Source organism: Zychaea mexicana, assembly GCF_025766255.1.
Source record: "Zychaea mexicana strain RSA 1403 chromosome Unknown BDB00scaffold_26, whole genome shotgun sequence".
Taxonomy (NCBI): domain Eukaryota; kingdom Fungi; phylum Mucoromycota; class Mucoromycetes; order Mucorales; family Lichtheimiaceae; genus Zychaea; species Zychaea mexicana.
The window spans coordinates 407,427-432,089 of record NW_026516689.1 but is presented as its reverse complement, the minus strand read 5'-3'; the positions used below and the strand labels follow the sequence as shown (position 1 = coordinate 432,089).

The following is a 24,663-nucleotide window of genomic DNA, read 5'->3' as shown; positions in this document are numbered from 1 at the left end:
GATGAGTAGCAATTGTAAACATATAACAAGTTGTAGCAATAATATTATATAAACTAGTTTCAAGGGCAAAGAAGCGCTATACTCGTGCAAAATCCATTTGCGCTGACGGTATATGTCCTACCCTTTTCCTGGCCTTTGTATTTTCCAAGGAATACGCAGTTGTCAAAGCTTCACCTAATACTCTGGTGTCGTGCCATTTATCAATAACATCAGATAGTCATCATGTGCCTCGGTCCGCTATTTAATATAGCAGTCGCGCAGCATACATACATGCATACGACGGGCTCTTATTGGCTACCAAAGTTAAACTTACTGATTATTTACACTCCTTGCAACATGATGCTTCTCTACATTTCGTACGCGACGGCGCGGTCTAATAAGGTTAGTTTGCAACTTCTCATCACAGGCTTTGAGAAGGATATTTGTATAAATGGGTAGCTTCTTGAACATCAGTACATTTCTCTTTCACACACTTTCTGTTCTCTCCTCTTTCTACTGATACTCTCTTTTCCACATCACCATGGGTTTACTTTCTTACGTTGTTGTCACTGGTGTTGGTGCCGCAATCACTGCAACTGGAGTCGGTGCCCCGATCGCCGCTTATATGGGCTTTTCCGCTGTTGGACCCGTCGCTGGAAGTCTGGCCGCGGGGGCGCAATCGTATGTCGGTGCCGTAGCAGCAGGATCCATCTTTTCTGCTTTGCAGGCGGCTGCTATGTCACCTTTTACTCCTTGAGCACTGCCCTTGCTTGACACCGGTTTTTAAACCATCAAACTCTTCTTTCCATACATGTAATTCTATCCTTGAACTATATTGTACGTCTGTCATTGTTTCTGTGTATAGCACAGCAGCACACGAATTTTTTTCTCGATCAATAAAACAATGAAATCAAATCATTTAAGATCAGCCCCAAATACAAACATGTTATGCAGCTTCCTTAGATCAACCTTTGCGGGTATATACGTTTGGTGTAGTAAAGACGTATATTAGCTTGGTCATTTTAACTTACTCACACCTCCAGATGCTAGCCTACATCAGCCTAGTCTTAGGAAATAACTAACATCACTGATAAGACATGGGTAAAGTTATGCTTCAAAATGTCATCCATCATGAAATAGCATTATTGAGCCTTCTTTTTCGCATACTCATCTTTTGCCAGACATGAATGAGCATCATCATGGGTTGTCTCACATATACTATCATTACCGGACTTGGTGGTGTTATCGCTGGAGCTCAATCGGTAGCCCTGAGGTGAAGCACAGTGAGCGTGAGTGCACGCTGTGTATTTGATCCACAGAAAGTTGGATAGCTTTTGTATTATACTCACCATACAGTAATGAATTATACACTAAAATGATTGTTTGTGCTTTGCGCAAGAAAAATCCAGCTATACATAATGTTTTTCAAAGCAAAACATTTCACAAGAAACTATGGATACAACACGTTTATTTTTCTTCTTATATGTAGGCCCTGTACAAGGGTTATCCAACTCTGCGTAAATGACTTTCTATATCATTATAGCGTATCAGAATGATGGGTTTACAACAAGAAAGCGATTTATTATAAACATAATAATAGAAGAATGCTGTATCACCTCATATTTATGCAGAAGATCCACAAATGAGATATCATTTCGTTGCTTTTGCTTTTTTTTCAAAAGTAAACGCTATCATGTTTGAAAACTAACCTCTGTAAAGTATCTGTACGTCCTTCCAGGTGACAGATACCTGTAATCCTATACTTTTTTATTGACTAATGTGCCTAAGTAATTGTGTTGGGAAAAAAAGGAAACAGCTCCTGGGTAGCTGTTGATATTTACTGTAGTATGGCTTTAACAGCATGTGTACTATCATGATAGCATAATGTGTTAAAATTAACTAGCTTCGTATCATTACTTGTCAAACGTGTCTTGCGACCACCAATGGTACAATCGAACCAATGGTTGCTCGTGGCGCGAATCAAATATCCCAAGGGAAAAAACTCGTTCATTTCCGCAACGTACCGCCAGCAAACTAAACTGCATCGAGGTAATACCACCAACTTAGCGTCAGTATACCCAAAATACTGCTACTGCTACGGCTCTTTTTTGAGACAGCAACATAACATAAAAAATGTCCTTGTTAGTAACTGCAAATGAGAAGATGAGTGATACAACTGCAATGTTGCCAGAACAATCGCTTCTATAGCTTCCATTGCTATCATTCACATCAGCTTCGACTGGCTTGTTTGTTGCTCTAACACAGCATCATTTCGTTTGTCAGTGACAACAGGCACGAGAATCGACACCTGACAAAGACAATTGCAATTGTACAGCTCTATATGGAGCCATAGTCACATATAAGGTTAATGGATATAGACGCTTCGCAAGTCATCGAATATCGCTTAATAATGAACCAGGCAGAAATGGTCCGCTTGCAACCTATTGCAGACCATGTTCCCTTGCTTGGCACCGTGCCAGAATCCCAGAAGTAACTTCTGTCGTCGACCTATTCAACCCAATGCTTGCACAGGCATGGACCAACACACGGGGCACTTACACACCCTCCAGAAAGAAAGAACGTTGCCCGCGTCAACATTGTATTACGTATAAAGTTGTTGCACAGAAAACCAAACGCATTTCTCCCTTGGACAGCATTGACCCTTCGTTGGCTGGTCTTACAGTCACCGAACCAAAACTCACTGCCGCTTCACGATGCTCATTATTATCCGTTACTAAAAGATTAATAGCTTCGCCTATGCTTTCCATGATTGTTTTCTGCACATGTGTCTTTTAATATAAAACGGATTATTCTCTTCCACGCTTTAACCCAAAGAGGTCCCTCGTGAGCGGTGCATCTGTATGCTTTGCTTGCTTCCAATGCATCACGACTCACGGCGGTACGCATTACGACTCGTTTCGATGCTCTCACTATCCTTTTCCTCGACCAATGCGCTTTCGTTACTTTCCTCTGGTGCCGTCAATGACTACAACAACACTCAATATTATGAAGGATGTCGAGTGGTATAACTGATGGTTGCTTCAGATTAACAATCGCTGCAAAGCTCTGAACGCTCAAACAGCCACTTATATATTTATTTGCTAGTAAGCTATTTTTTCATGTGTATCATCTTTGCTTATATAGTTTCTCATCAATAAAGATTTGTTGTTGCTTGAATGTACATCACCATACAAATACTTCTCTCTCTCTTTCTCTTCTCTTCAGCCACATGTGGTCAGCAAACAACAGTAGCTGTAAGGGCCGTGTATATTGTATAAATCTTCAAATTGAGATGCGATAATGACATGCACATTTCTTTTATCCTTCTTACTTTTACGAAAAGAAGTCATGTCTGAAAGCAGCACTCAGTTTTAAATCCAATAGGGCATGAGCACCCTAAACCAATAGACCTGCAGCCCCAGATGAGAAGAAGGTATGTGTGTATATTATAAATATCAGACAGCGTCTAGTGTACCTGTTGTACAGTCATTATTTTTATGTGAGAATGAGAACTAAGTATCAAAGCAATATGCATACAGTATATGCTATTATAAGACAGGCACGCGATCTGAGATTATATAAAGCTACTTTATTACAATCAGACTGTAATATCCAATAAACCAAAAGAGACAGAATAAGTCAACGAGACCCGAAAGGAATTGAAACTGGTTTATTATGATATCAGAAGCTCTCACTATTTATAAGAAATGGCTTATCCGTGGCAACTACCACAGCGTGTGCATTGAACGGATGAATTGATGTTATAAATCAATCATATAGGATCAAGCAATGTATGATGCGTGAGTAAAAGGTACATCCGGGTAAATGCCTCAGATAGTAGCTAATGTAAATTATGTGATCCAAATAATGACAACTTCTTCCTGAGTGTAATATCCAATACACCAAAAGAGACAGAATAAGTCAACGAGACCCGAAAGGAATTGAAACTGGTTTATTATGAGAACAAAAGTTCTCACTATTTATAATAAATGGCTTATCCTTGGCAACTACCACAGCGTGTGCATTGAACGGATGAATTGATGTTATAAATCAATCATATAGGATTAAGTAATGTGTGATGCGTGAGTAAAAGGTACATTCGGGTAAATGCCTCAGATAGTAGCTAATGTGAATTACGTGATACAAATAATGACAACTTCTTCCTGAGCATAGCTGATCGGTGTTTCACCAAGATGTGTATGAATAAAGAAATGTCCGCACAAGTGAGGTTATGAGGGAAATAACAGCAATCGTTAATGACCGATCGAAGAGTATGTATTATTAATCATGTTGGATACAACACAGACGACAACATTTCATAAGTATAAATTACCGTTTGTCACAGTTATATGCTTCACAACAGGTACCTAAAAAGACTGTACAAGCTACTGGAAAGCTCCAAAGGGCCCATAATAAGATAATATAATAATTTAGTTGAATCAGACACCGAGCAATTAGACAAACCCTAAACATAATTCTAAATGTAGTTTAATGAAAATTATTGTTATATTATATATACTCGTGTAAGCTTGCCATCCACCTGCAACTTTCACCTTTTTATTTCAAAATAAAGAACATCTCGTCGACAAGCTCCTTATGTTAGGAGCTTGATCAACAACACCACAACTATCTCTCTCAAATATGTAACCTCAATTCCTCCTCTTCCTCTCAGCCAGCCACTAATAGCAACAATCGGGCAGTCGGCGGCACCGGTCACGTCGCTGAATTGAACCTAGCCATGCAAGCATCCAGACAACGCACTCAAAGCACGACGCAGGAGCTTCGCCCCAATGCCACCAAGCTTGCATACTATCCCAAGATGAGCGAATTCTGCAAGTGGTGCGATGAAATGAAGTTCCCTGAGCCTATCCGCTATCAAGTTAATGGTGATAATTTGCATTTGTTCCTTGAACAAGTTGTAAGTATACTTTATTATTAGCAACTATAGAAAATTATGTGATCTGCTTAGACAACTTTCTATGGACTTCTTGCTTATACTTTATTGCATCTTGTATAAGTCATTGGCAGGATCCGTCGTCCCACAACCAAAAAACAATTAGAAGCCAATGCCGAGAGACAGACGAGCGACCATCATGATCTCGAAACGGAACAGGAAGAACACGAGCTTTACACGATCGCTTTTAGTACGATTGAGCAGTACGTCAGTGCAATTATCCAGCTTTTCCACAACCAATGCGGTCTTCGATTGAACGATCCCAGTAATAACCCACGAATTCCGGATGTGAAGTCGTTGCTAAGAAACGAAAGGAAAAAGGATATCAAGAGACGCCGTACAAACTTCAAAGATCGCGCTGCCGGATCTATTTTGGATGGATACTCAACGATTGAAGAACTGGCCAAAATCATTGATTACTTCCTGACGCACGACAGATCCGAACACTATTGAAACGCAGTCATGATGTTGGTATCACACTTTGCGTTCATGCGTGGTGAGAATGTTCGACAAATCGAGTTGGCAGATATACATGTTATCCCATTACAAGGAGAAGGATCCACACCTGGCAAGGAATGCCCTTGTTTGATTTTGCTCTTGGACCATGGCAAGACAAACCAGTTCGGTAAAGCAGAGCATGGATCTGCCATCCGGTGTGCGCATGTCGAAACCTATCTATGGATGGCTTTAGGATTATACTTTTTCCATCGTTGGCACATTTAAGGCGAACCATTCCCGGATATGACACAGCTTCAAACATGGTACAACATTAAACTCTGCAAGAGCGACCCTGCTGATTTAACCAAGAATGTCGAGCAACCGGCGCATTACAAGGCACTTAAAAAGACATTCGACGCATGCAAGATCGTATCAACAGCCGTTACGCATGCAGGAAGAAAGTCGGGAGCAAAAATGACGGATATGGGTGAGGCTGGTGATTCGGCTATCCGACGCGCAGGTCGATGGACAAGCGGCGCGATGGAAGGATCCTATTTGACGAATTTACCTCGCCGACAGTTGCGCGCAATGGCAACGTTTGATGCCAATGGAAAAACTTTCTGGTTACCTCGCGATGACGCCCAACCATCAGAAACGTTACAAAAGAAGGTTTTCCATGGGTCGACCAATGGCAAGAGAAGATCGATCAAGGCGAAGGTGATAAAGGTGTTGCTGCTGACGGAAGACGGATTCCTCAAGTTGCTATGCGTTCTACGCAAGACGTTCTTACAAGACTCTGTGCCAATGATGAAGTGCCACCCTCAGTTATCTATTTGGAATGCTCCTATCTTCAGTGATCCGGAATATACTGCATTTAAAAAGTGAGTAATCAAAATTTGTATCGTATAAGTTAAATTGTTACATCATGTAGTTACTTACAATAATTTATATTACTCTAGTGATCTAGCGGCCTCCATCGAAACGGCCCCCCACCAGAGGACCTCACCTTATCAAGAGCGATGCCACAACTACATGGTTTCTTACGGCAGATGTATACCGATCTTAATCAAAAGGTCGATCGCAACACACAATTGGTTGAATAGCATAACCGCACATTCAACCAGTTTATAGGTGACCTTGCGAACGGACGCCTCACGATGATATCGGTTCAATTGACTTTACAATCGCATTCAACGAATGTTCCGGTTAATACTATACCATCGGCTGCCAACTTTGCAGCTGCTACTGTCGCTCCATCCATTGTTGACACTATCACCCCACCAATCCCGTCTAATAACACACCCATGCCTGCCACAACCTCTTCATCGCTTTTCAGCACTGCTCAACTTCCACACTATAGATTAAACGATGGTGTAGCAACAGTGACCGACCTTTGGCACGAATGGCACGAAGGAATATCCGGTGGCCCAGCTATCAAAGACTAGAGTTACAATGGAAAACAAAGTGGCGCAAGGACCAAGCCAAAATGTTCAATTGTAGGAACGCAGTCAACAAAGGCGTCGAAAAGTTTATCGAATATCATAGTTTACAGCAGCAAAATGAAAGAGCTATACGGCATGGTTGAGCTCTGGTGGAAAAATCCGAAGGTTGAGTGGTGCCCTAGAGGAGAACAAAAGCCAAGATCCTTGCATTGGATGGGTGAAAATGTAGAAAAGTGGAAACATGTAGAGATGTTTCCAGGTATATAAAAAAGAGAGCTGTTGGCCTGTTGCTATGATATATTACATATAATAATAATAAATAAACATACTTCTCTACGCGTAATACAACATACAATATCTGTTATAATCAAACTTGACAAAAAGCAACCCGTAAGGTTTATTAATGTCGTGGACATCGGCACGGATCAGTCATTAGCATGGTCAACTAGGATGAATTGGTCATGCCACGTGGTGGCGGGACTTTTGAGAACTCATGGGAAAGATAAGTATTTTTTACTATAAGTAGCTCTCCTAGCTAGGCAAATCTTTGGCTAGTTAGAGAACAAACAATGAGTTATAAGAGCTATGTATGCAAGGAGTAGTGTGCCTACTAGAAGGATAATCCTTAATTATAGTTTAAGCAATGTTTTATATTTAAAAGGTATATCTATAATAGGATAAACATTTCAAAACTGCCAAGCCAAAAATCAAAGATTTTCTATGGAGTTTCGAGAACCTTTCTCTAGAGAAAGAACCACAAAGAGTCGCTGCGCAAGGTATTAAGCACCTTGTGCACTAGAGGAAGGAGCAACTTACTCCCGTAAGTTAGGATCCTCGTTACCACTCCAGGGGGAGCTTTTAATCCATAAAGGAGTTATCTATTTATCTTTTAAATTTTAAATCTTTAAGATAATCATCAATCGAAGGATTAAACATTTGTATGTTTTATCTTTTTTAATCATTAAAATTTTAAAAAGTTAAAATCAAAAAATGAATTTTTTTCATGATAAAGATAAAACATTTAAACAAAATGATATTTTTTAAAAAAGTTATAAATTCAAAAGTTTAAATCTTTTTTTTTATATTAATTATAATTATATTTATAAAAGAAACATCATTTAAAAGAAATACCATTTTTAACATTATTTTTAAACTATAACCTTTACAAGGTCAATGATACAAAGGTTTATTCTATAGTTTAAGGATTGCTCCTCCTACTAATAACTACTTATATAAGATCAGGTTGGGGTTTCCTGCAGGTTTCGATGCAGGGTCGCAGGGTCGCTTTTTCAGGTGTTTTAGGCAGTGGGGTTGGTTGCTCGTGTGTCTGGTCAAGACCTTCTGTTGTTGTTTTTTTTAATTATTATTCGAAGTTGTATGTAAAGAGTTAAATTGGGCCGCACGCGATGCTCCACAACGTCCCGCTCTTATGGCGCAATTGGCTAGCGCGTCTGACTGTTAATCAGGAGGTTGGTGGTTCGAGCCCACCTAGGAGCGTATCTTCGAATCCGACATGATTTGTTAATTTTTTCCCATATATGTCTGTGCTTTTTTTTTCTTTGAATCGTGGTCTGGTGCCTCGTCGAACTGCTGACATGTGCTCGTTGCATTTTACTACAGCATAATTTGTGCTTCGTGACTTTTTGTGCTTTCGATATCATTTATCCTCTTTTACAATCTACAGATATATTAATATTTCAAGTAATGGAGCATATTATATAGATTGATTTTTTTTATGGAAGACTCAGTTGATTAGCATCAATGGGCATGTGGTCACTTCCTTAAGGCACAGTTGTGGATAACCAATATTGGTATATGAGTATATGATGCATTGATTAAAAAACCTGTAGCGGGAAAGGTTACGCTAATGTACGATGATAGTACTATAAGTGTGGGTGCTGAAGAGTAATATAAAGGAGTTTGGAGGTACATGTAGCAATGTAGGATATTACAGACTAGCTAGGAGGAAAAAAGAGTAAAGCTAATAGTGTTATTGTGCTGGAGTATGTAGTGAAGATGGTAGCTGCAGGGCTTTTTCTGGAGCTAGTTCGTCATCGTTATTATTAATTGACATACTGTGCTACTGTCATATTCGATAATATACATGGGATATGTCATGTTCTTACCTGGCACACAACATTGCACAATAAGGATACGATAAAATACAACAAGCCATCCTACTGGTATGATGTAGTAAGTAAGGGAGCAAGCTCAGATGATATAAGAGAGCTGCGAAGAAAGTGCTTGATCCTCAAAGACTACCATTTTGTACAATAGTTCTAGTATTTGTGATAAACGTGGGTTGTTGATGGATCAAAAGAAAGAAATCTTTTTAGAGATGAAATAAATGTTAGTATGAGATACTAAAGTGAGAGTAGTCAAATATATATTATTGGAGGAATTCACAACCCCTTATATGCTGTTTGAGATGCTGTCCAGACTTCCGTTTGGGTAAACTGATGCATGAATCGCGGGCATGCCCGATATTGGATCTTTCCAAGATGAGGAGCGAGAGAGGAAGATGGAGTTGGGAAGCCATATGATGGATGTTGCTTCCGAGTGTAAAGAGCTCTTCTCTTCGCCTTGTTCAGTGTGTGATGCAGTGTCACCTTTGTATGTGTTGCACAAACCCTAAGGCCCACCCCATTTAAAGATAAGTAATGCATGGCGCCAAGTCTCATCAGTACTTTGTTGATGTCTTTTCCCTTCAGTTTTGTTTCGTGTCAAGTGTCTGATGTCGAGTACTATTTGGGCGGCTCTCAGTTCTATTCAATGGCATTTCGAACTATACCTTTTCTTGATGATTATTGTTGATGACCTTTAACCCCTTTTTTTAGGGTTGTAAATAAAAGGTGCTGCTTAAAGCACTCACACACTACACGCTGTGGCTCTAGAGTTTTTGAGTTTGAAATTCTCAGGGGAGTCTTTGATAAAATGAGGTGGACATGAGGGTTTTGTGTGTTGGAAGTGATTCATGCTTTTTGATAGGAACAATTCGGTCTACTCAGGTATCGAATCGAGAGGAATTGCCGACCGACCACGAGAGTAGAACATTGTTTATACAACGGCTGGTTCTTAATTATCCTCAATCGCAATCTGCTGTGAGGATTATTGATAAGGTGTCAATTATGTCTTATCTATACTGATTGAATTGTGTGTGTGGTGTTTCCTCTACTGCATTATACGTTATGAACATTCCTCGACCTCTACTAAGTGATCATCCTCAACATTGCTGATCACATATCAAGTCGCCAAGTATCAATATCATCGATCATCAACATCCAAATTATCAATCTTGATACCAATCTTTCCGTTTATTCACATCAATAAATTCCATAGTAAAAGGTATATATATATATATATATATATATATAGCATAGTCTTTGAGTAATAAAACATCAGTCAATTATCTTGTTTCTTCCCTCATCAGCTGGTCTCCTACCTACTACAGGCTATCTTCTTGTATTGTCCTGTTCTTGCTGAAACACCTAACTCATTCTTGTCCGGTCTTTCTGTGCTTGTCTTGTCTAGTTCCTGTCGGCACCTTACATTATAATAATTACGAAAACGGCGGAGTGGATTGAGTTGATCAGGTCTATCTCAAAGTAGTGTGGTTCACCACGTAACGCTTTGGAACATGACATTGAGTTTCATTTCGTATACTTTGTGTAAATCATGATGTACTTTATAGGATACAATAAGAACCAAATAAAGACAATTTGACAACATATATATAAGAGGTCTATAGTGTTACAAAAGTCCGCAAAACAGATAGTAAGCTGCACAAGCTTAGTAAAACAGTGGTAACTGGTAAGTCGTGTAGTCCGGAATTTATTATCCAGTATACTTTTTCATGTCTTCAAATTGATGAACTTATAAGGTATAAATGCACAGGAAATTGAACAGGACAATATCAGGACATTTCGTATTATATCGAGACAGGAAAAAATGGAGCTGTTAACGTTGTGTATACTCCCTGCTGTATCCTGTATCATAAAGGAATCCTTCAAATAGTGCGTGTATATATGATAAGATAGTCCTCCATAAATGTACATGTACAGTACGGCAAGGTTGATTGTTAGTCACAGCACTTCTTACCATTCTATATACGTTAAGCTGATTTAATAATCTAATGGAGCTGATTTATCGTGCAAGTTAGATAGCCCCGGTTCAAGAATACACACTATAAAAAAAGCAATTTCCTTCATATCATCTATTATCCACGTCAGCGTAGTTATTTTCTTTAAGATATAAGACAGTCGAAATAAAGTGCGCAAGTCCACGTAAAAAGCAGACTAAAACATAGTGAAAAAGAATGTCAATGTGTATTAGGTTCCTTTTCTTCAACGGATGGTAAAATTAGCTGGTTGATTTAGAAAGATTGTTGTGAAACAATAACCATATAAAAGAGAAAGAAACAATATATTCATTTTGATACCGATTTTTTTAACCACCAGTATATTAAAGACTCATCATTCACAAACTAGCCCTATAGCTTTGGAACGATAGCCTTGTAATCCTCCAAAGTGCACATTTTAGTTTCTTCTATATCCGGATCGCACAACAGTAACGGGACGATGTCTGTAGATTTGCCGGCTCGCATAGCGTCAAATGATGCAGAATTGTCTACAGCATCTCTCCATCCCCAAGAACGGCTGTAGTCGGTTTCAATACCCTCAACGATCTGAGCAACTTTCAAGCCGATGACAGGAAGGAATCTATAGCAGTAAAAGTAACATAGAGTTTTGCTAGTTAATATGGTAGGATAGGATAATGTATTATTGGAGCTTAAAAGAAAGAGCCATTACTTCATGCCATGACCGGAATCTCCAGAGACGATAATCAGATTCTCCTTATCAGGGTGGGGCGCGATCAGAAAATTACTGTCCATTGAATCCGAGTACCTTCAAACAAACAAAGTAATACATTGATAAAACGTAATAGACGACCACCATCATATTAACTCGTATTTTATTAGAAACAATTAACTTACCAGCATACACGAGTATAATGTACATCCATAGCCGACGTCATTGGGAAAAAGTCTGACAAGAAATTACGGAACTCTGTAAGAGCTTTGACAGGGATCGTATCGCCAACGTTTGTTGATTGTGTTCTCGGTACAGAGACAGTGTCGCTCTTGCGTGGGTTAAGGTATCCGATAGAGTGGCAAGCCAATTTAAGTTTACCGTCCGCGTTGATAGGGAAACCATAAAAGCCAGTTTTCGATGAATCAGCGGACCATGCCGGCTGGTTCTTGATTTGGTGGAAAATGGATGCAGGTGGCGGCTTAAAGTGCATAACAATCTGTCCTGTTGCGACAAGTTTGTTGCCAAGGTCGATCAAGCTGGCCGTCCAAGAACCGGTTGCCATGATGACGCGATCGGCACGGTGAATTTTCTTGTTTTTAGTTTTAATGCCAAGCACCTTTTTTTTGTTGTTGCTAGTTGATTCTTGGTAGAGCTGTTCGAAACATCCTATTTCAGCGCCTAGGACAAATCGCACACCATTGGCTCGGCATTTCTCGTACACATGCTTGATTGCTTCGCTTGAATTGCACCAACCTATATACGATTCCCACAACATTTGAGAAAAAGAAATGCTCAACTTACAGTGTCGCGATTCGGACAGACATACGCATGTTAGGGGTAAAGTATCGAGAGATTGCTTACCTCCTTCTTTGTTAAAATACGCAACATTGTACCCATTTTCGACCGCGGCTTTGAAGTGAGGAAACCGTTCCACAATGCTTTCTGGAGAAAGCTGCTCAATCACATGACCATACCCTGCTTCTTTAATGTTTTGCATGCTTTGCTTTTCATATTCAGAAAACTGCCCGTTCTTTGAGAAAAAGATGACACCTGTCTTGTGGTACACTGGTGATAACCCTTTAGCCGCGCGTTCCTTGTTCCATTGCTCCCATATTGGTAAGCCTTCGAGCATCAATCGCGTGCATAGCGCAGCGTCGCCATAATCCATACGAACAACCTTGCTAATATCTTACATAGAAAAAGCGAGTAAGTAAAGAGATCAAATACATGTGTGATACTCTAATTCTTTACTAATAATAGTAATCAGTTACCAGTGGATGCTGCATCAGGGACAGGGACCGTGTCGCGATCAAACACCCAGATATCATACTTGTTCTTTAACGATAAGGCATAGGCAGTGGATAATCCAAAAGCACCGGCACCAACAATAATAATTTTGGAACCAGGTGGAGGGGGTGTATAAGAAGAGGTAGCAGCAGATTTGGCCATTTTCAGAAAAAAGTGGAATCAAAAAAGATAGAGGTTCTGGTTGGGGGTAAGGTTATTGGTGGTATTAATAATAAGGAAAAGTGCGTAAGATGTGCAGCACGCCTTTTATACTTCCCATCCAGAGTGTTTCTTTATCTCACGTGGCAATACGCATGTAGCTACTTATCGCACACACACTCACACATATACAAGCAGCACATAAGAGCATAAATTTTTTATGGAATTATTTGTTGGATGTGTTTATCAGTATCTCGGGTTATTATCTCCGTTGTTAAAAACTGCATGAAAAGTTACTATCTCTATCTTACATAGCAGAGTTCGCACCAATCAAATGGGTACAGTTGACTCACGCTACTAAAGACATTATTCCGTGTCCGTGAGTTCGGCCTTTTGCGACGCTGATTAGCGACCAATAGCTAGACGTTTATGGTCATAACAATGCAAGTTATAGACATGGTTCTGATGCCCCGGACATTTGGATTGTTCCTATTCTAGAAAGAACGGCGCTCGTAGCCGGAGGAAAGCGATTTGCGTGAATTGTGCTGTGTGGTACCACACTAACATTGTGAAATTTTCCCGCTTAACCGTGAATTTATCGATTCGCTGTGTTAGATAAGAATTTTCGTTCAGTAAAGCTGTGTTGATTTATGTAATCTTCCATGTCATTCCCCACTCTCATTACTGATGTTAACTAGTAGTATATCGTATTATCTGTATATATAAAGTATAGTCATTCAAAAAGAAAAAACGAACGACTCACATCGAAGGTAATATATCTTTTTCACTCATACTGTATTCATAACTCTTTATTCGATATCCGGTGATTGCTGGTTGATCACCGCCTTTCTCAATCATACTATATAAACTCATCACTTACTATATAATGCAATATGCGTTCTTTGGTTGCTTCAATTGGTTCACTCAGTGTAGTGGTGGGAACGTGAAATTCCGTTTCTGCCCGAGAGCGTTTTTCCTCACAATTCATGTTATGAATGATAACGTCTGGCTAGTACTACCGAGAATCATACAATCACAACCATAGCTCGTTGAATTATCAAAGTTATCCTAGCAGTTACTGGTTTTAAGCGATCAGTTGGTATTCCATATTGGTGTGGATAATCGCAATCAATGCGCGGTTACCCAGCATTCGACTTGACTGGGAAACGTAGTGGATGCAATTTTAGCGTATTCTGCCAGAAACTAGCGATTAATGGATAGCAGTAAGTGGATTGTGGATTACTGCTGATACTAAAAAAGAAGTGATTGCCCGGACTAGAATAAACCTAAATTGTAGATTATCTTAAATTCGAGATTTACATATTACTTGTTGGGCGTGGGTACATTACCCACACGCACTGTAATTCCCTTGTGCGACAATTCAATTCATCAAACAACAATGGTATCGCTTCTCTGGAAAAAGAAGCAAACGCTCGATTCCTATAATACCTAATTTTTTTGGTAAAAAAAAGACACAAAAAAATACAACCAGCTACAATAAAAAATCATTGATTATTCTAGCCTCAAATCCTCATTCTGTAGCCATTAAAACAATATAGAGTGTAAAGTATCTAATTTTTTTGATAAAGAGCATGAGCTGGTTACACCGAAGTGGTAGCCATTTGCTATCATGATAGTGTACACACAAAATAGTAACCAGCTTTCTCAAATTACCCGCACGTGATGAAGAATTACACAGGAGTTTACGTTTTTACCTGTATCATGCAACCGTGCCTAATTTAACACTTTTACCCGCAGACCTGCAGGTGCAGAACAAAAAGAAAACGATAACCATGAACCTAAAGGCAATGCATGCACATATATCCAAACACAAATGCTATGAAAATAAACTGTGACATAAATTTCTTTCAAACGTCACTGGTCACTCTGTTTGCCATTGTGGGCAACAATACGCTACATCATCGATGGACAATCTTCGTGGCCGTGCACCGCAATGCCGCATCATCCAAAAATAGCTATAGGCATGATGTTCAATATGCTGTGTCAACGATCACTAGAATATGTTCAGGCTTTAGCTACTGGCTTGGGTCATTGCAACAGTTAATAGGAATATACAAAACGAGCATGACGTGTCAGCAGAGCCTGTCTCCGATGGCAGACGACATTTTGCAATTTCGTTATTAACAGAGCACAGCTGTTATAACAAGACAGTGAGCGTATACATACTGCCAAGATAACTACGTGCAATGAATCGATGCTACTCTCATACTGACTGGAATACATACGTCAACACGTTTAATGCTGGTCCGCCTCTCCAATTACACACCAAAGCACGACGCTCATGTTCTCGCTTGAATAGCAATGGCCACAAAAGAAGCATCTACAGAAGCCTTGAAGGCCATTGCGACACTGACCATACCGTCAGAACGCGTTCGATAAATGAAGTCTTAGTGTGACTGATACGACAACTACTACTATGATAGTCGCAAAGGTCTGTACATACCAGGAACACCTTTCCCAACGGTCGGATTTGAGCAGCTGACGAACACAGACTTAATCGGACGACATGCAAATATTGGCGTCCGATTCGTCACTTCACTTGTCCGTCTTGCAGGCGAAACTGGAATGTACGACCAGCACATGTACCAGCAACTCCCAAACCAGGCAAAAATTATCATTCCGGCACTCATACCATACGCGTCCGTCGACGATCCCAAATATATAAGGAATCGATCCAAGCCCTTTTACTGTCGGTAGTTGATGAGGAAGAGTTTTTTTCGGTTGCCACGTTAGCTTCGTGCTGGTCGATACCTAAGTTTCGACATTTTTTGACGCTCAGCCTTTCGTTTCAAGCTATATTATGCACTCTATCCACAAGCTTATGTTTCGTACCTGAGCAAATATGTTCCAGATCTTCATGTAAATTTCCTATATGGTAGAATCCTTCTCTCCACCAATCACTTTGACGTGGTGTGAGACGCAAGTTGCGCGCATACTTTTCGCAGCCTGAACTATCATAGAAAATTTTAGACGCTCCGCATTGGTACGCCTAACAGTGCCATGCTGGAATACTGAAGATGTCGGCTGTTATCTTAAATGATAGCATAGCTAATATACTAATAAACAGTTTAATCGCCTAACAAATGAGGATCAACTCAGTGACGCTACATTAGCGTTTCCACCCTACGGTGACAAAATGTCAGCAGCAAAATGGTTACTGTATAATAAGCATCCATCATGTTATTACATTGTAACCCGGCTCTCGTTATGTTGAGATGCAACAGCATCCGACAAAGTACAATTTTTCCAATCCAGCAACACTTGAACAGTAACTTTCTTAAAGATATTCAACAGCTGTAATAAACTCTTTAGTAAAAGTCTCATAAGGCTAAGGGTGTCATTTCATCAGTTTCCGTATTTATCGTTAAAGAGTCTAGAAATGTAGTATACTAATAAATTTTATTATCCACAGGTCGAGATTTTTCTCTATTTATATAAAGTTGCGATTCTCTTAGTAAGAGATAATACATAATGTTGACATGCTAAGTAAAATAATACAGGAAGACATCATACTACTAAGGTAGTGGTATAAGGATAAGGAAGAGTTCACATAATAGAGAAAGAAGAATTAGGCGAGGTTGAAGGCAGCGAGACCAGCCACGAGGGCAGTGGCTGCCATGGCAACCTTCTGGCTAGAAGAGGCACCATTGGTGTTGCGGTTCTCCTTGCTTTCGATCCAGGGAGTAGAGTCGACTTCTCCGCCAATTTCGATGAACGGAGCATTGCGTCCGCTGGATTCATCATAGTTTTCAGAACCAGGGATTTGATCGTAGACATCGTTGACGCCGCCTTCGCAGTGCTGGGTAGTCTTGAAGTAGTGGGTATGGGTTTCATCGTCGCCAATTTTAGGGATATAGATACGCATCTTGTAGTCCATGAAGGCACCATCGGGAACAGGGTCAGCGCTCATCCATTGGATAGAGGCGGTACGCGATGACACCTCACGGCCACCTTCGGAAAGCGCTTGAGGCTCGGTAAGTTGTTGCTTGGTGATTGTGAGATTCTATATTTCACAATTACAACAAAGTTCAAATTAGTGCATTGTTACCATAGGATAGATCGCGCTAAAGTGATGATCTCAGATATATAGAAGCGGTAATTACATAGTCAGGGATATATTCAGCTTGAACAGCAAGAATCTCGCTAGGGATTTCAACAGTGACACCAAGAGTAAGAGACCCATCGGAGTTCTTGCAGCCGTGAGGGACGCGAAGATCAGTGTTCAGGTATAGACCACTGCCTTCATGGGAGCCAACCAACAAGGAAAGATCAGCTTGGGCCTTGCTGATGAGAAGGGCGACAGTAGCCAGAGACAAGATAGAAGAGCGACCAAAGACCATTTTATGGAGCTGCGTACGTGTATATATATATATAGATACTAGTAGAGGTTAGGGTTAAAAACTGATGTTCTTTTGCAAGGTGTCTCCAAATGCTGTCCTTTTTATACAATTTCAAAATCTGCATCATCAATACCGGAGTTGGTTCGTCAAAGGACATATCTTGATGAGAATCACGAGAAGCTAGTGCTTTTACATTAGTGCAGGGTGCAAGTAATTGTTAGTTAGTTTCTATCAGATTTTTCTGAGGTGGTCGATCGTATCCTTGGATGACGACAAATGGTGTCACCTTAGAAAAGCATGTTCCAAGCTTGATGATTAGTTTACTACTTGTCATAATACGTCTTATCAATGCCGCGTTCTCCGCGCACTTTTTTTTTTAAAATACAAATTCCGTAAATGCACTAGATCAGTGTGAGACAATGAGACTAAGACGTATATGTTACAAAGGTTTAAGTAAAATCCTGGGTTACTACCATTTAGACCAGGGGGAGAGGTGTTATACTGACAGGGTCGTAAACCATTGTTGTTACTCGCCACGAGACCAAATGTTTTAGTTTTTATTTCTCTTGCACTATTTTATTCCAATGATGGCGCCATCAATGTTTTGCCATTCATTATCTTCAAGCTGTTTGTACTTTGGTGTATGATACAAAAGTTACTTAGGATAATGCAATTCCATTTCCCAATCTACTGGGGTGATAATCTAGAAGGATCTGATAAAATTTTCGGATTACTGTGGTACAATCGAGTTCTACATCCCCGCCTAAATCTCCAAACATGGTATCGTAAAATTCCAGAGATACTGGAATTCCTGGGATACTGTAGCATGCAAGCCGATTGAACGTCATCTCACAGTTAAACACTTTAATATACATATGTCATTCAGTGGTCGTTATATAGCCTATTCATCGCTTCATTCTACTAATACATATGATGTACCTACTAGTCGAGCAGAAAAATATCCTTCCTTTTCATTTATTTCATTTTAAAAAAAAGCCATGTTATGGCCACAATGGGAGTATATCAGATATCGAACATATGATGATGCTGATCGTGAGAACATCGGCGAGCTGCATTGTATGTGGAACGATCTGATAACTTTCGTCGAGCAGGGTCCACACAGCTTGATCTGATAAATATGCATGTAGTGTAGCCAACGGAGGAATGACACGGGATAAACCTCCAGAAATGTAACGCTGACAGTGACGAAACGAAAACGATAATGACTTTGACGAAACCAATCAACCAAGCTTCATAGTTTTAATCACAGCGTAAGAAAAGAGCATAGTGTCTGAATGATACGTGTAATTAGGAAGCGTTATGTATTAGAACAATGAATATCAACAATTATCTTAAGCAAACCTCCTTAACAATGTATCTAGCTTTCGTACAGGGATATAGTAGCATAATCCCATCAGACAAAGATTGTCTTATGATGGGTGTAACATTCAAGAATCGTTTGCATCGTCTGGGGTCAGTCGTAATTTGCTGACGAATGTGTTATCACCCTAGAGGAAGTAGGGTTGGATATGGGATTGGAACGGTGGAATCCGCGCATTCTGCAGATGCGTCCGTCAACTCATACTACATCTGGTAAGTCTAGTGCTGGGTTCCTTCGTATCTATGACAGTTACAGGTGTTTTTGGAATTAACAGCTTGTTTAAAAGTACTATTATTTTTAACTTTTTGGTGGCCATTTCTTTTCTGTTGTTGTATATTATCACCTATTATATGGCATGTGATTAAACGTTGTCGACCCCTAACTTTTCTTTTTTCAAGAAGGGAAAGTGTTGTATCTTACCGGGAAAACGGATTTTGGCGTACAACCGATACAATTGCGCTCAGGCGTGACACGAAGTTTATGCTTTACAATCATCGCAAATAAAGTTGCATATACGTCCGTTGTTAGCGGACATAAAGTAACAACACCAGCAAGATAGTACTAGCAGGCGGAGAAGAGCAGGGCTATTATTACCGCTATATCAATTAGATATCTACCATATGGCGTACCTTTTAAGACATAATTTACAGGTTGCTTTTACCAAAGGCTACGGAAGTGGGGTGCCATGAAATGAATCAAATGTCAGATACTGGTATATAATTTATTATAGTCTGAGTAAGAGGAGGAAGAACTATCTAGATCGAACGGAGCCAACATTATTGTACTCATAAACAGCGCGCTTTTGGTGAAGATGTATCCCGAGCGCCAAATTTATACTTTCATTCGCATTTTCATCCTTAATACAGAAGACATTACACCATCACTGTCGTTACACCAAAAGCTTTAATCAGCTATGAATGTATAAAGTTATGATGGAAAAAATGTCCACTAGCGCCATTCATTCGGTAAAAGTTGACAGTCTTTGTAGTTATAAGATACTAGTGTATCAGAATATCTATTACTAACAGTATGAGTATGCACGTAGCACATTAGACACCTACTGCACCACAAATTTAATCCGCATAGAGCTACAAATATCCATGCATAAAATGTTTTTGAAGCATCAAGTACATTGGTTGATCTTTGTCGACATACATGTATCTTTTCACAATGACTATATTTCACTGAGGACGTTCTTTTAACTTGCCTAAACCTATCAATCGTCTGTGGAAAAAAAACGAAAATGAAACAAAGAAAATAGGAAAGATCTATTTACAACAACTAGATAAATAAACAATAAATAAGAGAGGAAGATAGATAGAAAAATAATAGCAGTAATACGACTAGTAGTATAAAAGGTAAGGGTTAGCAAAGGATGATATTTAGCATGAAAATGGAGGGGGAGGGAGGGCGGAGCTCACAATTTCAGTTTTTAACCAAAGACCGGTCGCATTAATCGCTCCAGTATTTGTAACATCAACACACGGTTCAGCGCTTGATCCTGTAATCGAGCCCATAAACGATCCATGGCGACATTACAGTTCTGATCACCAATGAGTTGCCGTACACCTGCAGGCACCGCAGAGCTCATCAATAACTCTCGTGCCTGTTGCCTTGTTGCTGCCTTTTGCTCTTCCGTTCGCTCAGATGTGGAGGTATTATACACACCGTCAGGCCAGAATTTGTGTTGAATTGTTTCGCATAGATGGACCAGCGCATCTGGCGACATGTAATTATTCATATAGCTGCTATAATGCTGTGCAATGATTTCTGTATAAGACCGTCGAACCACTTCGCGCAGCACGTTTAGCAATGTCCTGCGCATCCATGCCTTGTTGTTGGCAGTTGTTAGGTCAAAGACTTCAACGACAAGTGCAAATGTTGTTTCAATCAGTAGTTCGATATCCAAAGGAGATAGAGGTTTGTTGTCGCTGACGCGTGCTCCAGCATCATCCACAGCTGTTCTTCGAGCTGATTCTTCAATGTCAACAGCAGCTGCAACAGACTCCGGCTCCTCCACCACCACGTTTGTAATTACTTCATCGTCGTCTCCTTCGTCTTCAGAGCATGTGGTCGCCTGGGTTGATGGTGGCGACGGCACGTGTTGGTGATTCTGCTGGCTTTGCTGTTGTTGTTGATGATGATGGAAGGTTGTGCTTATCTCGCCATCCGCCTCTTCTTTTCCGCTTGAGCTATTGTTACTTCGAACACTCGAAATCGATCCTTCCCGAGCAGATTTTCGACCGAACCAACGACGCGACGGTTCCAGACTCGGCGATCCAACAAGTTCGTCGTCTGTAGTGGAAGTTCGACTGACACTCTTCACTGCTAATGATGGTGCTCGTGCCAACATTGACATCGCCTTGCCCACACTGCTTGCTGCCGAAGACGAAGCCGATGACGGTCCACTCAGAGGCGTATACCCATTATGTGCCGGTATTGCAGACGACAAGGCTGCATACGCACTAACTTCATCCATGTATTCATCCGCAAATGAAACTTCCATCTCTTGCTGCTGGCCTTCTCCACTATCATCATCATCATCATTGTGGTCCGCTATATTCCTTCGTCGTTCCTTGCGCAAGAATGCGTAAATGATTTGGTCCCGCCCCATTTCGTTATCTTGTACAACGAGATGCAAATACCGTTCCAATGATCGACAGATGCTGTCAGTGTCATTGATAATGGCCGATGGCGTACTAGTGTTGGTGCCCAATTTGAGCCATGATCGGATAGGGTCCAGTGGAAGTCTGAGGTTGGTCCGTGCGACGCGACGAGCGTGGCGAGCGCTGATGATGGCGTGGAACACTTCAAAATCGGCATATGTTCGTGTAATCACATAGCCACCACCTTCAGATCCTGTATGGTCCTCCATAGCTGGTCGTTCGATTTGCACAATAAACATGAGCTTGTTCTTGTCCGACTCCGGCGTGGAGGAAATGTCCATGACGCTAAAGTTGACAGTACCCGGGGCATAGATCATGGGCGATTGTTGAGATGCATCTTCGACAACTTTAGGAACAGATATTTTCTTTTTCGATGAAGCAGCAGAGGGTGATGAACGTGTACTGTTGTTGTTGTGGTGCGTTTCTGGTATAGGTGGCAATGAGGCTAAAGATGAGGTGGCGGATTCACTAACTGCGTCAGAATCTCCTTTGAATGACGGTGGTGGTGAAGACGACGGCAACAACAAATCAGGAGGCACTGTTGCAGATTTTCTAGGTGGCGGCGGCGGCGGTAAAGGGCTGGTAGGTGGTATCGATTGTGGAGGCAAGTAAACTTCAGGAGACGCAGCCTGCTGTGTTCCCGAAGTGACCGTACTAGTATTGTTATTACCTTGGCTTGCGTCTCCAAAGCCACCATCTGCCATCAGACTCTCTGCCGCTCGTTCGACGACGTTGCGGATACCTTCGCTGTCATCATGGGCATCTGCATTACCCGGTTCGTCAGTGGCAGATAGATAGCCGACGATGTAGCTGTTGATAAAGTCCGGATCGCTCATGGTCGCTAGGATATTGCCAAACAAATGAGAAGCTAGCAACTCTCGCAGCATGCTCATGACAACAGCAGAATCTGCGTCGGTATTCGGAAGTACGCGTTTCAAAATGGTTGAACTGAGAGACCGCATTTGATGGTGTTGTTCGGTGGTGGACATGAGCTGTGCAAATGGCGAGTGTTGGTTGTCGTCAATGTACCCATTCAATGATAACCCCGAGCATTCAAAGTTTCTGCATTCTCTCTACACGTATATAATCCAAGGGGACGGCGTTAATATATAGCTGTTGACGATATTTGATGATCAAAGTAATTTCGTTCAGGTACCATGTGAATGATCAAAACATTGGCTATGCCATAAAGTGTGGCCATGACCAAATCGTTGCGTTCTTGTTTCAGTAAGATTTTCTCGACTCTGTGCACACTGCCGTTTAGACGCGTACGGATGACTCGTTCAAATTCCGGATTATGGGTTGAATTTAATGGATCCCACCAGGACAGGACAAAATCGCGAGAAAAGTAATGGATCAGTTGCTCCACAATGTTTGTCAGGGGCGGGTAAAAAAGATGCAGTATCCCATCTTCTCCTGTCGCTAATGGCTAGTTATATATATTTATATAGTATTGATGTGTAAGTGTGTGAATAAGTATGGTTGGTGGTGGTGCTCGCTTTTTTTTGGTATCACCATACCAACAACAAGAATACAAAAGGAAAAAAGTGATAAAAGTTACCTTGGCCTCAGCATTTTCGGTATAATGTTCACGAAGTTGAACAGAATGATGTGGGAATGTATAGTTGGCATTGCTTCCAAAGAACAGGGCACCCAAAGCGAATCCCAGAGTAAGGAAGAATGGGAAGTAGTAGCCGTCTACTATGAGCACGAGCGAGTAAACCACGACAAACGCACACGACAAAGTCTTTCCTACTAATGCACGCAACGAGTCATCTAGATCATATGTAGAGCTTAATCGCAGCAGATTAAACCAATCTGCTAACACTTCCATTGTTCGTTTCGAGACTCATATGGAAATTAAGAGTGGACAAGAAGAGAGGGAGGGAAGGAAAAAATAAGTTACGAGTCGAATATAGTAAAAGTGTCGACTCTTTTTTCTTAAAATGGAATGGTGGTACAAGCTGAATTCCGTTGGGATTTGGATTGGACATTCTCACGTCACTCATACATGCGGCATCTCTCCCACACCAACAGATAGCACAAACCAACACTTATATTTGTCGCGCATTTTTAAGAGGTTATAAAGCATATTAATGCCCATTCCATTTATTATTTTTAAGAAGTTTATATATAAAAGTGGATCTATACTTGTTATAACTGATATAGCATCAACCTGTATAATAAAAATTGTTCCAGTTAGTAAATGTGGCGTTGAAAAAACCAAGACAAGACCAGCAGTAAAATATGCAAGAGGACAATCCATCAGAGTCATGTAGATTTAATCACAGTAAAAGTCAGGCAATGTAGTTAAGGATATATAGTAAGATCATCATATCATGTCCTGCAAACATATAGTACTACTGCCCAACTAGACTAGAAAACAAAAGAAAGATAACTTGCCTTCTTTCTATATAGCATGTGTTTATCCTAATCAATACTCACTAGGCCAGGCGTCAGTTTAGACATAAGAGCACCGGCATCATAAAAAAAGAAGCCAGCACTCTCTGGAGGAGCAGGATAGGATAAGCGTTGCAGAGTATGAGCGAGCAACAACGTGTTGCACTTAACCTATCGAGTTTTATGCAAACAGTGACGCGTCGCTTTGAGATACAAAGCACGTTTCCTCAAAAGACATGTCTTATGAATAGTAGATGGGAGATATAAACGGATGGATGCATGGATGGATGGACGAGTTAATGTGAATAGATGCATGGATGGATGGATGGGTTGAAAAATGGATGGACAAGAAAAAAGCACAAGCAGGGGGGATGAGGACGAACTTATAGGGGCCCAGAACAGTCGTAAAGTCACGCTGGATGATCGGACTTTGTACTCTACATCATCCACTTCGTTTAGATCGCAAGTATCAAAGACGGAGCTGTCATATCTATGTCAGGAACAAGTTATTCTTGGGACTACTCTGGCGGAATGAAATGCTATTCTTAGGTGTAGTGATGCGTCTGTCATTGCTGGTGTAGTACCGGGAGATGATATTAGTTCTATGCCAAGTCAAGCTGAGGAGTGGCACATTCTGCTACTTTGGTTTGGGGCAAAGTAATGGTCACGCTCCTTACAAATACTGATGAGTATGGACAGGATTGATTGTATTGGGCTTACTCCATTCTCTGTAATCTGTATATGTTAGCTTAAGTAGCTGCTATTATGTCACTCGCTGCTGCCGT

The 24,663-nt window shown here is 40.7% G+C and overlaps 6 protein-coding genes and 1 non-coding gene across 7 annotated transcripts; 3 read left to right on the top strand and 4 right to left on the bottom strand.

The window, feature by feature from the left end:
• Positions 1-370: 370 nt before the first annotated feature.
• BDB00DRAFT_817923 (uncharacterized protein) lies at positions 371-902 on the top strand. Its single transcript, XM_053123111.1, has one exon. It carries the CDS (start codon positions 521-523, stop codon positions 734-736), a length of 216 nt encoding a protein of 71 aa, XP_052980972.1. The 5' UTR covers positions 371-520; the 3' UTR covers positions 737-902.
• Positions 903-8,236: 7,334 nt separating this feature from the next.
• BDB00DRAFT_t45 lies at positions 8,237-8,310 on the top strand. The gene has a single exon. It is a non-coding gene; the product is annotated as a tRNA-Asn (tRNA).
• A 2,992-nt stretch (positions 8,311-11,302) lies between these two features.
• BDB00DRAFT_761444 (FAD dependent oxidoreductase-domain-containing protein) lies at positions 11,303-13,073 on the bottom strand (the record flags this gene model as incomplete). Its single annotated transcript, XM_053119265.1, has 5 exons — positions 11,303-11,531; positions 11,622-11,717; positions 11,807-12,377; positions 12,486-12,746; positions 12,896-13,073. The coding sequence occupies 5 exons, from the start codon at positions 13,071-13,073 to the stop codon at positions 11,303-11,305; spliced, it is 1,335 nt and encodes a 444-aa protein (XP_052980971.1).
• Positions 13,074-15,392: 2,319 nt separating this feature from the next.
• BDB00DRAFT_871251 (uncharacterized protein) lies at positions 15,393-16,106 on the top strand (the record flags this gene model as incomplete). The annotated part of the gene is made up of 4 exons (XM_053126811.1): positions 15,393-15,451; positions 15,515-15,780; positions 15,871-15,950; positions 16,062-16,106. 4 exons carry the CDS (start codon positions 15,393-15,395, stop codon positions 16,104-16,106), a joined length of 450 nt encoding a protein of 149 aa, XP_052980970.1.
• A 553-nt stretch (positions 16,107-16,659) lies between these two features.
• On the bottom strand, positions 16,660-17,431 carry BDB00DRAFT_787047 (uncharacterized protein; the record flags this gene model as incomplete). The annotated part of the gene is made up of 2 exons (XM_053120664.1): positions 16,660-17,094; positions 17,195-17,431. The coding sequence occupies 2 exons, from the start codon at positions 17,429-17,431 to the stop codon at positions 16,660-16,662; spliced, it is 672 nt and encodes a 223-aa protein (XP_052980969.1).
• Positions 17,432-19,765: 2,334 nt separating this feature from the next.
• BDB00DRAFT_817907 (PXA domain-containing protein) lies at positions 19,766-23,366 on the bottom strand. Its single transcript, XM_053123110.1, has 3 exons — positions 23,040-23,366; positions 22,635-22,907; positions 19,766-22,551 (listed from the first exon to the last, which is right to left on the bottom strand). The coding sequence occupies exons 1-3, from the start codon at positions 23,310-23,312 to the stop codon at positions 20,245-20,247; spliced, it is 2,853 nt and encodes a 950-aa protein (XP_052980968.1). The 5' UTR covers positions 23,313-23,366; the 3' UTR covers positions 19,766-20,244.
• Positions 23,367-24,234, bottom strand: BDB00DRAFT_817903 (uncharacterized protein). The gene has a single exon (XM_053123109.1). The coding sequence runs from the start codon at positions 23,751-23,753 to the stop codon at positions 23,484-23,486; it is 270 nt and encodes an 89-aa protein (XP_052980967.1). The 5' UTR covers positions 23,754-24,234; the 3' UTR covers positions 23,367-23,483.
• Positions 24,235-24,663: the final 429 nt, after the last annotated feature.

Bases quoted from the DNA above. Each gene is read 5' to 3' on its own strand.
- BDB00DRAFT_817907 (XM_053123110.1), bottom strand. From the start codon at position 23,312: ATGGAAGTGTTAGCAGATTGGTTTAATCTGCTGCGATTAAGCTCTACA. The intron at 22,908-23,039 runs GTAACTTTTATC...ATATATAACTAG, and splicing joins CCGAAAATGCTGAGGCCAAG to CCATTAGCGACAGGAGAAGA. The intron at 22,552-22,634 runs GTACCTGAACGA...ATATACGTGTAG, and splicing joins ATGTTTTGATCATTCACATG to AGAGAATGCAGAAACTTTGA.
- BDB00DRAFT_817923 (XM_053123111.1), top strand. From the start codon at position 521: ATGGGTTTACTTTCTTACGTTGTTGTCACTGGTGTTGGTGCCGCAATC.
- BDB00DRAFT_817903 (XM_053123109.1), bottom strand. From the start codon at position 23,753: ATGACTCTGATGGATTGTCCTCTTGCATATTTTACTGCTGGTCTTGTC.